Below are 14,962 nucleotides of genomic sequence, written 5' to 3'. Positions count from 1 at the left end.
AATGGCACTGCCAGGGCAGCACAGCCCAGCCAGGAGCTGAATCCACATCCCCAGCCCGGCTGCTGCACCAAGAGGCTGAAGGGAGGCTGGGCTGGCGTGGGGACAGGATCCCCTGGCCATCCCCTGGGCTGGGTGTAGGATGGGGTGCCTGAGAAGGGCTGTCCTCCCATCTTCAGGATGTTCTAAAGCAGCTCCTGCTCCATGGTTCCTCTGCACAGCCCCAAACTGGGCACAGACATGGACCACTGCTGCCTCCTCCCCAAGCTGGGGGCTGCAGCCCTGACCTGAAGCTCTCTCTGGCCCCTGCCACAAGTTCCCCCCTGAGCCAGGCAGGAGCAGGAGGGGTGCAGACAAGGGAGAAGCTAATTTGGCTTTGTGCATCCCCAAACACCAGAAGGGATTAACAGAGGAAATCCCAGCTTTATCCAGGCACGTGTCTGGATATTCCCCTGGCAGCAAACACAAGTGGAAGGGATGGACACACACTTACATTTGTGCAGCAGCAGCTTCTCCAGGGAGTCCCCCCACTTGAGTGCTTCCTCGGGAGTGGGCCTGTGGAAAAAGGACAGCACGTTGGCAAAGCTCAGCAGCAAAAGCTGCTTTTGCTGCCTGCTAAACATTTCCATTGGATTAAAAGCCAGGCTGTGAGCCCAGCACGGCTGCTCCCAGCTCCCAAATCAGCCTCCTGCTAAACGTTTCCAGAGGATAAAGCCACGCTGTGTGCCCGAGGGGCTGGCCCTGGCTCCCACCTTGGTGCTGGCACTGGCAGAGCAGCTGAAGGCAGAGCCTGACTCTGCATCAGGCAGCACCACAGCAGCTCTGCCAAAAGGAAACTGCTGACTTTAGGCTGGCAGGAAAAAAATCCAACCCCAGAAGGTCTGTGCAGGCAGCCGTGGCACTTGGGGTGTCTGAGGAAGAATTGAAGAAGCCCTGGGTGATGCAGAGCTGAAGAAAAGTGGGATTTCAGCTGCCCCATTCAAGCAGCCAGAGAAAGCTGCCAGGAGCAAGAGCAGGGAGGGCTTGTCTCCAGCTGCTGGAGCATCTCCAGAGCAAAGTGGTTTTTCAAACCATCCTCTGGCCAGTTAAAGTTCCATAGACAGGCACTGGGAGAACGCTGTTGTCAGGTAAATTTCCAGCCCAAGCTGCTGCGGTGCCACTGTGCAGGCAGGACCTCTCACCCTCCAGCAGAAGATTTTCAGCCAAAAAAATATTTTTAACGTTCCTCCAGACACAAAAACATTGTCCACAACTTCCCCAAACGGGGTGAATACAGACTCCCTGGAGGTGAGGAGCTCCAGACCACAGCTTGTCCCCAAGCCCCCACGGTCCCCATCCCCACGGTCCCCATCCCCACGCCGCCCGCTCGCAGTACCTACTTGAGCGATTTGAGCACTTTGTCCAGCTTGCCCGAAGGGTTGGCTCCGGGGGACTCGTTCCGCCGCCGAAAAATCCCCAGGCGGTTCTTCATGTCCTTGGCTCTAGAGAGAAGAGCGAGTGTGAGCGGGCGGGTGAGGGGACCCCCAGCCCCGCGGGGACCCTCCCGCAGCGCGCCCCGCGCCCACCACCTACTCCTTCATGGTGTGCCGGCGCTGCAGGCTGCCCGTGTGCGGCCTCTGCACCGCCAGCAGCATCTCCGCGTGGAACTCCAGCGGCTGCGGCTTGGACAGGTCGCGGAAGAAGGGCATGGCAGCGGGGACGGCCCGAGCGGCGGGGACAGCCCGAGCGGCGGGCACGGCGGGGACAGCCCGAGCGGCGGGGACAGCCCGAGCGGCGGGCACGGTGGGGCCAGCCGGAGCGGCGGGGACAGCCCGAGCGGCGGGGACAGCCCGAGCGGCGGGCACGGCGGGGACGCTCGGGCGCTCTGCCGCCCGCCCCGAGGCGCGCTCCTGCCGCAGCGGCCAGCGCGGAACGGGAAGTGGGAGGGCTCAGCGCGGAGAGCTTTAAATGCGGCGTGGGGCGGCCCGGAGCATGCGAGTGAGTAAAGGCTGTGTCAGCTCGGCCGCTGTTTGGGACGGCTCTGCCGTTGCTGGGGTAACTTGAGGAAAGGTGGAAAAATCAGCGCCGAGGCGGATAGTGGGGCCTTTCAAGAGACGGCGGGGAAAAATAATCACTGCGAGGATTTACGAGGGCTATTTATAGAGCGCAGGCATCCCGGGAAGGCAGCGGGGCCGGCGGCGGGGCGGAGCGGGCTGAGGAGCAGAGCGGGGACTGCGCTGCCCTGTGTCCCCCCTGCGTGGGCACCCACACATGCACGGGTGTTCACACGTCTGCGGTGCCAGCCCGTGTGGGGCATGGCCTGGGGACATTTCCGTAAGGGGGTGGCCGGGATTGGCAGCGCAGGGCACTGGGGCAAAGACACCCACCCGCGCACGGGTCCCCTCGCACACGGGTCCCCTCGCTCCAGCATCCCTGGACAGACAGACTCACGGACACACGGCCATGGGGCTCGCGGTTGCTCCAGGGAGCTGCCAGCAACACAAAGTTGTACAGATTTTTGGGAAGCGCCATGGGAAAAGGAGCCCCCCCCCCCCCCCGCCCGGAGCAGGCACGGGCAGGGATGGGACGGGCGGTGCTGCCCCCGCGCGGCAGCGCGCGGTCACTGCACCCGGACACCGTGGGGACCGGTGCCAAACACCGCCCAAAAACCCCAAAAACTGCAACGGTGACAAGTTTTAGCGCTCGGGCCTTGCTTCTCACTCCCTTTTCTGGCAGTCTTCTCCTAGTGGTACTGATCACTGATACTCATTAAAAAGCAAGTATAATGCTATCTTAACTGCATGTGGCTGGAACCCTTATAACTGGAAAGAATTACAGCTTCCATCTGTGTTTTTAATTTCTTCAATTTAAAATACCTCTCCTCGATCTTATCATGACGTGCACATAGACAGTGTTTCACTGCCTATGAATATAATGTATTTATCAAAACTTAAGAGCATCAGTCTTTTTTCAACACGCATGGACTCTGCCCTCTAAATCTGAAGCTCCTTATCTGACACCATCTCATTAAGCAAGTGGCTTCAGTTTTCACTTCCTGTTCTTTCTGATTCTGCAAATTTAATGTTACAGGATCTGCCACAGGTCGCACAGTAAGGATGCTCAGAGATGCCACCTCTACCTTGCCAAGCCATGCCCAGGGACATGAGGGGTACAGGAGGGATTCAGGGCACAGATGCACCACCCCACCCCAGGTGATGTTCTCCAGACCCACAGCTCTCTCCAGTCCGAGGAGGGTAAAACACGGCAACCACGGGGAAAATAAAATAAGTGCAACAAGCCCAGGGCTCAGTCCAATGAGCCACAGAATGACTGTTGAGTGCAATTGCTCCCCCCAGTCCCTGGTGCCATCCATACCCTCATGGACACGGACAGTTTCACTGCCTTCACACCCCCTGGACTGTGATGCCAGCAGGACACACGTCCCGCTGCTGCCAGGCACCCGCTAATGTGGGAAAAGCAGATCCAAACATGGAGCCTCACGATCCAAACACCATCTGCCTCCCATCGCTGTGCCGCCAGCGCCGCCGGCAGCTGGGACCCACCAGCGCACGGGATGAGCCACCCCACACAGCCTCGAGCAGCAATTTCAGCAGTGTTCCCAGTTTAGCAGGGCAGCAGTTGGTGCCTGGCAGGGCTGGAAGAGCACTGAACACCCCTTGTGTGACACAGGAGGGTCGCCGCCTCCACAGCACAGCCCTGCGTAGCAGGCCAGCTGGAACACACCAGGCAGGTGATCCTGGCTCCTGGGTGGATTTTCCAGCTGTCCCACACCAGGCAAGCACCTCCTAAGGAAGCTCCCCAACTTCCACATGCTGCTCCTCTTGCACACCCTTGCAAAGAAGAAGTGACACCAACCCAGGCTGTGACAGCCATGGGCAGGCACAGCCCCCAGCTGCGGCCACACGGCACAATAAATGCCACAGCAAAAATAATTCCACAAAATAATTGCTGATTTCACTCCGGAGTTGCCTCTATAAAGCCATCTGCCCCAGCACCCCAGCATGGCCACGAGGCCCAGCACCATCACCCCACGCTGCTTCCAAACCATCCCCTGGGCAGCACATCCCCCTTCCTGGCAGGATGCTGGGTGTCCTACCTTTCCAGGTATTTTTCGGAAAAGTCCACCATGGCGTGGTACATCGAGGCCGGCAGCGTGTGCCGGGAGAGGAGCGAGTGCCGACCCGCGGCCCCCGCCCCATAAATAGTCCCGGAGCCGGCTGGGACCGCGCCGCGCAGCCAATGGCGCTGCCAAGAGCTCCCCGGAGCATCCCCCGCCGGCTCAAGGTGAGCGCAGAGCCCTCTCCGCAACCGCCCCTGACCCCGCCGCGCCGGGGGGGCCCAGCCTCCCCCGCCAGCCCCGCTCCCCCAGCGCTGCCACGCGGCCGGGGGGACGTCCCTGCTGCAAGGGCTTCGTTTTCATTTCCAGTGTTGGAGGGGTAGAATAATAAAGAGAGCTAAAAATAGGCGGCAGCGATGAGACAGCGCGGGCCGACAGTGCCACTCGCTGGCACAGCCGGCGAGGCCGGGCAGCTGCGTGCGCAGCCCCCCTCGCACCCTGAGCCATTCCAACCACGTGTGGCTCCTCCACCCGCCCGGCACACGTGGCGCAGGGCACGGGGCACACAGCCGCGGACATCCCCGTGGCCCTGGCACCGGCCGGGTCCGCGTTCCAGAGGAGTTCTCTCCCGAGCGTCCTCACTCGTGCACCTGCCCCCCTCGGCTGCAGCTGTGTTTGAGGACAGCAAAGGCCACGGCTGCCTTGTCCTTGCTTGCACCCACTTTTTGGCACCCCAAAGCCTTACCGGGAGCAGCAGAGGGCTGCCGGTGTCCCCCGGAGGTCCCCGCGGTCCCCGCTCCCACTGCGCTGCCGCGGATGCGCTGAGGCTGAGCCTGACCCGCGGTGCGAAACCTCCCCATTCCACCTCCCCATTCCTCCTCCCGGCATGGGGCCAGCGGGAAGGAGGCCCCCAGCTCAGATTTCACTGCTTGCATGTCCTCTCCCTGAACCCAGGCAAGCTGTTTTTCCCAAGAGCCAGTGTCTTCACCCTGTCTGGGCACGATGGAAAGGGGTGCTCCCAGCTGGGCTGGGCAGTGCCCCCAGCACACCCCACCACCCTCCCTGGAAACAATTCCATCTGAAGTGAGAACCCAGTTCATGGCTTTGCTGCTGGAAAAAGTCAGGGGGAAGATGGGGATCCTGAGGGCTCCGGGTACCAGCAGGGCTAGGCCGAGGTGTCTGGCCCCACAAACAGCCCTGGCACTCCCCGATGCCACCCCTGATGTGACACTTACAGGCTCTTGCTGCGTTTCTTGCGGGAGGTCTCGTCCCCTTCATCACAGCTGCACTCAGGGTCTGCTCCACTCAGCTGGGGGGAACAGAAAAACAGTGTCTGTCATCACACCAGGACGTGCCCACGGTGTCATTCTGTCACCAACCAGCAGGGCCAGCATCCCCACGTCCCCACAGCACACAGCCCAGACCCACAGGACCCACAGGGCCCCTTTCTCATGATGGCAGCGACATGGGACAAGCTCCTGACACCAGAATCTCCCTGCCCCCACTCATCCTCTGCTACCTTCAGCCCATGGAGCTCCTAGAACATCCAAGGAGACTCCAGGGCCACTGGCCCAGGTACCCTCCAGGTTCAAGTGCTGACAGTGGAACCTCCTACAGGGAGGACATTCACATCCCCACTCCTGATGCTCCTACTCCTGCCACTGAGTGGGCACAGGGATCCTGCCACTGCCCAAAGAGCCCCCCAGAACTAGGTTGGGCACCCAAAATCAATCAGGAGTTCCCAGCAGTCCCCGGGCATGAGAAATCAGAGCAGTTCAGCTGTAATTGAATCATATCATTGCAGTTTACAAGTCTGCTCTCTGACCACTGCTCCAGGGCAACCTGGACAAACCAAGGGGATCTGGGATGTACCATGAGCTCAGGGCAGCCACAAAGCCTGGCATCAGGCAGGGAGACCCGCGGGATCACCGTAGCTCGGGGTCTTTAGCATTCCATCCATTCCTGCACGCTGCAGATGCTCACGGCCGGCCCTGCATCCCGCCCCCCCACACCCACCCGACCACCGCCAGCTCATCCCGTGCTCCCGGGGCTGTCAGGCGCTTTCCAGGATCATCACCCCGCGGCCGGGCCGTGGGAACGCTGTGCTCAGCCCCGCAGCCCCGGGCCCGAGGTTCCGGACACTTCCTTCCATTCTGCGCCCGGCTTTCCGGAGTTTATCGGCCCCGAACAATGCGGCCCTCGCCGAGCACCTTCCCCGGGCCGCTCCGGCCCCGGCAGACGGGCTGGCCGGGGCTTCCTGCCATTGTCCGGAGAGGCTCCGTGCTCGGGGACAAAAGGCAGCGGCAGAGCTCTCCCGAGGAGTCCCAGCGCTCCCCACCATGCCCAGTAAAACAACCAGCTCCCAGCCCCACCGCGGGAAGGGGGGACGGGGAGGCACGCCGGGCACGATGGTGTTAAAAGAGGCTGTGGAATGAGCCCCTCTGAAACACTCCCAGATGGGAAAATGACCAAGAACGTTGATGGGTGTGATGGCCCTGCAGCCGAGGCCGCCCGGTGCAGGTGTTGCCAGTGGGGGAATTCCCTGTGGGAATTGTGCATCAGTGTCCTGCTCCAAAAAGCTCAGAGGTTTCATTGAACTATTCAAGGGCACAGACCAATAAAAGAGCTTCCAAAGTGTAGGCAGGGGGTGGCAGTAGCCCAGTCCCACAGTGGCTCAGCCCCGTGTCTGGCTTCCCTGACTGCTGCACACCCTCCACAGGCAGCTGGAGAGGCAGGGCAAGGGGGATGGGACAATGGGAGTACGGTGGGAATGGGGCAGTGGGGACCAGGCAGTGGGAACAGGGCAGTGGGAATGGGGTGGTAGGTGCAGAGCAGTAGGAACGGGGCAATGGGAATGGGGCAGTGGAAACAGGGCAGTGGGTGGGGCAATGGGAGCAAAGCAGTGGGAACAGGGAAATGGCAATAGGGCAATGGAAATGGGGTGGTGGGAGCAGGGCAATGGGAATAGAATAGTTGGAATGGGGCAGTGGGAGCAGGGCAGTGGGAACAGGGATCAGGGCAATGGGATCAGAGCAGTGGGAACAGGGAAATGGGAGCAGAGCAGTGGAAATGGGGTGGTGGGAGCCGGGTGATGTGAGCAGGGAGCAGGGCAGTAGGAACAGGCAGGGGTGCCCAGGAGAACACACAGGCAGGGATTTAGGCTCCAGGCAGCCAGAGCTGCTGCAGGCTTGGAATTGGGAGCTGCAGGAGGTGCAGCCACCACACTGCACTCTCCACCAGCACAGGCTGCCCAATCCCTGCCCCAAAAATCCCAGTCTAATGTGCACCAGAACAGTTTAACGCAGGAGGAGCTGCGTTCACCTCTGCGGGAAAGCATCCCCCCAGATGAGAGCAGGAAGCGCAGCTGGCGGCTCCGGGGCAGGGGGGAGCACGATCCGGGATACCCGGCGGGGACACACAGCACACCCAGCTCGGGCAGCGCTGCAGGGCTGCAGGGCTGCAGACTCGGGGCTGCAGGCTCGGGGCTGCACACACAGCGGCACTGTGAGCTCTCCTGCAGGGCACTGCTCACGGGACGCTCTCAGCCGCTGCTGAGGCTGCTGAGGCTGTCACCGCCTCCCTCGCACGTGTCCCTGGCACAAGGGCGGCTTTTCTTTAGCGGGGATAGGGCGGGTCTGAACCCTCCATCTCCTCCCGCACACAATTGCTGGCCTCAGTCTCCAGGAGAGTTTGGACTCCCCTGCAGACAGCAGCCCCATCCCAGCAGTGTGTAACCCTCACCAGCTGATCAGGGACTCTGAGCCCAAAAATTCCTCCAGGAAACAGCATCAGGGTGGTTTTTCAAGCAGCATGGCAGAAGGGTTAACCCAGCGTAGGTTTAACCCCAGCATGGGTTTAACCCCAGGGTCTGCAGCAGCCTCTCCTGCCAAGGAGCCCATTGCTCTGGAGCAGAATGTGGCCCTGGAAGGTGGTCCCAAGCAGCAGGACGTGGTCCTGAGCTGTGAAACGAGATTCTGAGCTGGGAACACGACCCTGAGCACTGCACTGCAGTCCTGTGCTGAGCACCAGAGCCCCAAGAAGCACCCAGAGCTGAGGATGGGGCGGAGCAGGGTATGGGGCCAGGGGCCACTCTCAGCACCCTGCCAGGGCCACCTGGGGAGGATGGGAATGGGAACAGCAGCACTTCCCATGAATGATCTCTACACTGGCAGCTCCTTCCTACACCATGCAGCCAGGGCCAGCTCTGCTCTGAGGGCTCAGGGAGCACCCCAGACCCCTGGGATTGCACGCCCCCAGTCTTGGGCAGAGCTGCCTCAGCACAGCCTCTGCTGCTCCTCCTGCATGGTGGGGTCACACATCACTGCTGAGCACAGCTTTTCCATGAGATGGACCCCCACAGTGGTCAAAGTCCTGCAGAAGGCCGGTGGGGCAGAGGGTTACACTGCTCCTGGCACCCTCTGCACACTGGGGACTGTCACCAGGGATTCTCCCCACTGCTGGGAGCAGCCCTGTGCAAGTCCAGGTCCCCAGGTGCACCTCTGCCACCAGCAGTCCCAGCAGACAGCACTGCCCAGGCCGTGGGCCCTGCAGGCCGTGGGTGCAGCGGTGGCAGTGCCACCCACGGCCCCAGCACGCTGCTCTGGGTGCCGTGCCCCGGGTGCTGACACCTCCAGAGCCGGCTGCCAGGGCCAGGGACCCTCCTGAGCGCTCAGAAGGGAGCTTTGCCATGGTCATGGAGACAGGGGCCACGTGGCAGGACACCTCCAGCCCAGGAGCTGTCCCAGCAGCACGGCCAGCCGTGGCTCACGTACCTTCCTGTGGCCCGAGAAGAGCAGCGTCAGCTGGTGGATGGAGCCGCCGTTTTTGACGAGCTCTTTCTTGAGGGTCCTGGGGGAGGGCAGTGCCCAGTGCGCGGCGGCGCCCTGGCTGTCGGAGCAGTTGAGGGTGGTGTCGGAGGTGAAGCAGTGGCCCTTGGCCTCCTGCAGGAGGCTGCCCTCGCTGTGCGTGCGGCGCCGCAGGGAGCCCTGCACGCTCAGGGAGTAGCCGGGCTGCCCGCCCGATGTCTCGATCATGCTGCTGCGCTTCAGCTCGTTCCTGTCCAGGTACTGCTCGTCGCTGTCCTCCTCCTCCTCCTCATTCTCCTCATCCTCATCTTCCTCCTCACCCTCCTCCTCGTCCTCGCCGTCCGTGCCGCTGCCCGCCGTGCCCGCCGCGCTCTGGCTGAAGGTGCTGTCCAGCCGCAGCTCGGGGATGACAAAGGCTGGCAGGGAGCTGGACTGCTCCTCTCCCTTTGCGGTGGCCACCAGCTGCTTTTCCGCCAGGAGAGGAGCCTGGGTGGCCCCCAGAGTGTCCCAGGGCTCGGCCAGAGCCGCTGCCTTGGCAGCCAGAGGGGCATCACCCACTGCTGCCTTCCCATCCTCCGAGTGCATCTGCCCCGGCTTCTCGGCGTCCGTCTCCAGCATCTGCCAGAGAAGATAAAGGAGGATGAAAGCAGAAGCACCCCAGATCTCTCTGGCCACCTTCCTGGGAAGCCTTTCACCTCCCCACACCCCACCTACAAGGCTGGCACTGATTTGTACAACGCTAACAGTGCTCTGGTGGGGTGGGATGGCATCGTCCCCACGTCCCCAGGTGGTGCCAAGTCACCCATTGCTCTGTCAGCACCCGGTCCTGCTCCTGAGCCCTGGAACACCAGGTTCCCCAGCTGGCAGGAGTGGAATGGTGGCACTCAGCTGCCCTCTCCAGCAGCCGGCAGCACCGGTGGGTTTTGGGGAATCCCAGGGTGCCGGCTCGGCTCCAGCCGCAGAGGCAGAGCCGTGACAGCATCCTCACCCCGACGGCTGCTGCGAGCTGCTGCCCTGCAGGGATTTCCCCCACGGGCTGCAGAGAAACCCAGCAGCTCGTCCAGCAGCTCTGGCGCCTCCTGCACCGCGTTAACAAATGCCAAAGGGAAGCGCCGGGCTCTGCCCATCCCTGGATGGCCCCAGCTCAGCCCGTAGCTCTGGGCAAGCCCTACAAAACCACAGCCACTCCTGCCAGCCTCTGAGGGGCTTTAAGCCTTTGGGGCAGGTTTTTTCAGGTTTCTTTGCAGCTGGGGAAGGGCTGAGCAAGCTCTGTCCTTTCAAAGGGAAATGCCCAAGGGAAAGAACCTCCAAGGTTGTTTTTGTGAGCAGGGGGAGTCTGTAATGAGCCCTCCCTTGTCAGAGCAGAGAGTCCAGTGTGATTTTTCTGTCTAAGCCAAAGAGGAAAAACCAGCCCAGCAGGGAAAAAAAAAAAAAAAAGACCAAAGGAGAGAAAATCCTCTCTTTAGGAAGCAATTCCCTCCTACACAGATCCTGGGGCAGGGATTATTCCACAGGACCACCCCCAGCTAACAAGTCACCCAGGAAAGAAGTCACTGTATCCCCAGCTGAAATCCAAGCATTTTCACAAACCCAGTGACAACCAGAGAGCTAGAGTTATCAAAGACATCCCCTCTGTATAAATTGATTTCAGCTTCAAAAAGGGTAGCAGCCCCAGGAGTCAACCCATCCAGCCTCACATCCCATTGGGAAGAGGCACCCATAGAGTGGACAGAGGCTGTATCCCCATGGAGGTCCCAGCCTGTGACAGCACCCCTGGGAGAGCCACCCTGCTGCTGGACACCCTCATCCCCCAGAGCACAGAGGTGATAACCACCCCTGGACATCCCCAGGCAGTTGTTGGGCTGCAGAAGCTGCTGTCACCTCCAGGAAACACCCCGGGGGGTGTGAGCCCCCTGTGCACAGAGGGGACAGCACAGACATGGCAGCACCTGCCTGAGCTCAGGAGGCAAAGAGCTGGACAGGTTCCAGGAAGATGCTGGAGATCAGTGCCACAGCCAGCTGGGCAGGAGCCCAAGCTGTGCCTTGTCCTGGTTTATCACACCCAAAGGGTCCTGGTGTCACCTGCAGCACAGAGAGCACCAGCTCTGTCCCACCCAGCCTGGCTCACCTCAGCAGCAATTCAGCATCACCTGAACTCCCCCAGTGAGTCTGAAGACAAAAATTCAGAGACCACATTGTGCTTGGTCCCTTCATACATCGCTCTGTCCATGAAACAGCTGGATTTGGTGTCAGGCACAAAGCAAATGCTCCTTTCACCCACCCTTGGGGTGAAATTACACAATAATTCCTTGTAAGAAAGGAATGTTCCCAGCCCTCCCCGCCAGGCTGCCATTTGCACCAGCGTGTGCCTCAGAGATGCTGCTGATGTTTTATTTGTCTTGCAATCACTGTCATCATTATCTCATGAGATAATTAGAGGAAAAACCCACACAGCCCCCCCCCCCCAACACTGCCTATCTGCCCAGTCCTTCTGCTCACGGTGCTGGGTGCCTGCATCTGATAAGGTCCTAGAAGGAAATGAACAGGCTTCTTTAAAATGAGAGACATTTGGGGATTAAATTAAATCCTTGCACTAATTCAATCAGAGCCTCTGCTGCTCTTCTCTGGCATGGAGGGGATGAGCAGCAGCCTCACCATGAGCGAGGGTCGGTTCCGTCTCGGGCTGAGAGCATCACCAGGGCTGTGAAATCCTGTCTGCACACGGCTGAGCTCTGCTCAGCATCACTTGGGCTGGGGAGAGACAGCAATGCCATCACTGCCAGCCCACAGACCTGCTCCTGGCTGGAGGCACCAGGGACTTCATCAGCACAAAGCCAAGGCCACCTTGCTGCCGAAATCTGACTTGGGACCTCAAGGATGGGATGTGACCAGGTTTCATAGACTCACAGAACGGTTTGGGTTGGAAAGGACCTAAAACCTATCCTATCCCACCCCTTTCCATGGGATCCACTATCCCAGGCTGCTCCAAGCCCAGCCAACCTGCCCTTGGACACTACCAGGGATCCAGGGGCAGCCACAGCTGCTCTGGGCACCCTGTGCCAGGGCCTGCCCACCCTCACAGCCAGGAATTCCTTCCAAGTATCCCATCCATCCCTGCCCTCTGGCAGTGGGAAGCTGTTCCCCCTTGTCCTGTGACTCCAGGCCCTTGTCCAAATTCCCTCTCCAGCTATCCTGGAGCCCCTTTAGGCCCTGGAAGGGGCTCTGAACTCTCCCTGGAGCCAGTGAGCAGCTTTTCCAGTACCTGAGGGGGGCTGACACCTTCTCACCACTTCATGTGGCCAAGGGGCTGCTGGAGGAGGCAGCAGTGGAGGCAGTGCTGCTGCTGTCTGAAGGAGGTGCTGTCCTTCCACCTCACAGATTCACCCAAAACATTCCATGCTCTCACTGCAGCAGCAGCAGCTCAGGAGCCACCAGCCAACATCTGGATTTCTCCATTCTCAATGCCTTGGTCCCACTGCTCTCAGCATCTGGGTGTCCCTGACCTTCATGTGCAGATTTCCCTTTTTTCACCACCCGCATCTTCCCCTGCATCAACAAAGTGGTTTTGCCATTCCCAGCATCTGGGTTTCCCTGTCTGCATCCGGGCAGATCGAGGGACTGAGGAGATTTACTCCATCCGCCCTGGAGGATCTCACACTTCACTCTTCCAGCTTCTGTCTCAGGCTGAGAGGCCAAGGCAGCATTTCCTGAGAAGGGGAAGAGAAAGCAGAAGCAAGAGCTGCCTCTGAAGCCCAGGATGGCTCTCTGGGGTCATTTTAGGGAAGGAGGATGATAGGTCTGAGACCAGAGAAACATCAAGAGAGTTCCTAAGAATGATCTCCTCATTAAACAAATATCAACACACTCCAAAATAGGCAACACTGCCCTGCCTACTCCAACATCCTCAAACCTTGCACCTGTTACCCACTCCTTGGGTTCTCTTTGCCATCAAGGATCACTCACTATCTCAAACCTTAAGATTTTTCAAGTTTTTAAAGTTTTATTGAAACCAAGACAGGGCAGAAGAACTACAAACCCTCTTCTCCTTGGTCTGTACCTCGAGCAGGTTTTTCTGAGCTGCTGCTCACATCCAGGACTGTTCCAGCTCACCAGCAGAGGAAATTTTAATGAGCATCAGCACAACCTCAACTACTCCAGCATTTCTTTAAATAATGTGGCCTTGCTGGTGGCCCACAGCTGGGACTTCCAGCTGGGAAAAGCCCAGCCATGGAGACAGCACAGCTGAGAGCTGAAGCCTGCCCTGCCTTTGCCCTTGTGCTGCCAGCTCTCCCAAGGGGATGTCAGGGATTTATTTTTTTTTTTTTTGTCTCTCAGCTTCTCATTTCAAAGCCTCTGCTCCTCTCAGTCATGGAGCCACTGTGGCTCAATGAATACCTGGCCATGGGGATATTTAATTGACCCTTTCCTGGCTCCTGATGGGGATGCTCAGGTTTTCTCTTTCTTTTGTGGTGATGCTGAGGAAGAGGAGGCAAAATACAGCTCAGAGAGCTGCCCTGCACCCGGGTACCTCCTCAGCCAAAACCAGGGATTGAGAAAAGCAGGGAAGTCCCTGCAGGCTGTTGGACACAGATGTGAGCAGGAGAGCAAGGGATGTGCTGCTCCAGCTGTGCTCTCACCCAGGAGGGGTGAATGGACTGCAGGAAGAGCTGATCTTGTGGCTGTCCCTGACCATGGCAGCTCCATCCTCCCTGTGCCCCATAGAGAACCTCTCTGGCTCCTGCTGCCCTTCACAAACCTTTGCTCTGAGATGCCTCACCTGTCCCCATCATCCAGTTAAACATCAACCTTTCCAAAGCAGATCTTTCCTAAAGCGGAAGGAAAATATTTTACAATTTGGGTTCTTAGCATGGGACAAACTCTGCCCAGATCCACCAGATCAGAAACTTCTAACTGTGAAAGGCTGTTGAGCACCTCAGGATTTCAAAGTGACAACTAAGAACCAAGGAAACTCACAGCTACAGGGGACAGCATCTAAAGCACAGCACGGGGCTGAGGGGAAGAAAGCAAAGCCAGAAATGCAAAGCAGAACTACCAAAACTTGAGAAAATCTTCGTGGGAGTCATTGTGAAAGTGCTCACGAGGAGCATTCCCCGAGCTCTGCTCCTCACCCTCTGCGAGGCCGGCCAGAGCCCAGAGCTCGCTGCACAGCCAGGTTTTCTGTCCTCACCCTGCTTCATTACTGCACAATGAATAATTGATCTCGAGCAATTAGTGTAACAGCCAAAGCGGCGTGGATGTATGAACCCGAACAGCAGGGCCAGCAGTGCCTGGGGCAGGGCAGTGAGGGTGGAGGTGCAGATGGGAGATGGGAGGGTGGTGTTTGTACCGCCCTAAAAACCCGGCCGTGGGCTGCCTCAGAGCCCTGGCAGGAGAAGCCCTCCTCGGGGAGGAAGCACGGGAGGATCCCGTGGTCCCTGTACAAATCCCGATCCCCATCCCTGCATTCCCGGCCGGTCGCTGCGCACAGGGCTCTGCCCAGCCCCAGCCCTGCGGCTCCCGGGGCCGCTCCGCTCCCGAAACTCAGCGGGAAGCGGAGCCCACGTTTACCCGAGGGCAGCAGCCCCGCGCCCGCGGAGAGGAGCTCGGCTGCAGGCTCAGCAGCACCACCTGCTCAAGGTGTCAGCCACCAACCCGGGACCAAGCCTCTCCACGCCGTCACCAGGGACTCGACACCGCCGCAGCTCCGGGCTGCCAGCCCCGACCCGCAGCTGCCCGGCAGTCCCAGTTCCAGATCCCAACCCATCCCCTGCCCGGTGCCCTCCATCCCCAGCGAGATTCCGAGCGTGCCACGGCTGCAGTTCCTGCTGAACCTGCTGGTTGGTCCCCAGTGTCAGTCCAGGGACAGTATCCAAAAGGCTGCAAAAGTCCTGGAGCAGAAAATCCACATTGTGGGCACATTGCAATGCTGATCCCACAGCAAGAGCCAGCTGCTGCCCACGGCACAGCCGTGCACAGCCCAAATATGAGAGGGAACCTCAAAACGTCCCCATGCTACAAACGCCCGCTCGCTCTCCCTGGATGCACCTTACCAACCCTCAAGCCCAGCCTGGTGGCAAATGAGTTGTGCAGGAGCCACAGGTCC

At 59.7% G+C, this 14,962-nt stretch overlaps 1 protein-coding gene across 5 annotated transcripts in view; it reads right to left on the bottom strand.

Moving 5' to 3' along the window:
- RGS3 (regulator of G protein signaling 3) overlaps positions 1-14,962 on the bottom strand; it is a 77,110-nt gene that overhangs the window by 1,661 nt on the left and 60,487 nt on the right. For 3 of the 5 annotated variants that reach the window (XM_053962126.1, XM_053962127.1, XM_053962128.1), the window contains 4 exons: positions 8,827-9,477; positions 5,290-5,363; positions 1,377-1,478; positions 491-552 (listed from right to left, as the gene is read on the bottom strand). In XM_053962126.1, the coding sequence (XP_053818101.1) occupies positions 491-552; positions 1,377-1,478; positions 5,290-5,363; positions 8,827-9,477 (889 nt within the window). Of the gene's footprint in view, positions 1-490; positions 553-1,376; positions 1,479-1,569; positions 2,147-4,093; positions 4,397-5,289; positions 5,364-8,826; positions 9,478-14,962 lie in introns of those variants that run through there. The other 2 variants (XM_053962130.1, XM_053962129.1) reach the window with 2 other exon arrangements.

This window comes from Vidua chalybeata, chromosome 21 (assembly GCF_026979565.1).
Source record: "Vidua chalybeata isolate OUT-0048 chromosome 21, bVidCha1 merged haplotype, whole genome shotgun sequence".
In the NCBI taxonomy this organism is placed as follows: Eukaryota; Metazoa; Chordata; class Aves; order Passeriformes; family Viduidae; genus Vidua; species Vidua chalybeata.
Note: the sequence above shows the minus strand (reverse complement) of the source record. Positions and strands in the feature narration are given on the sequence as shown.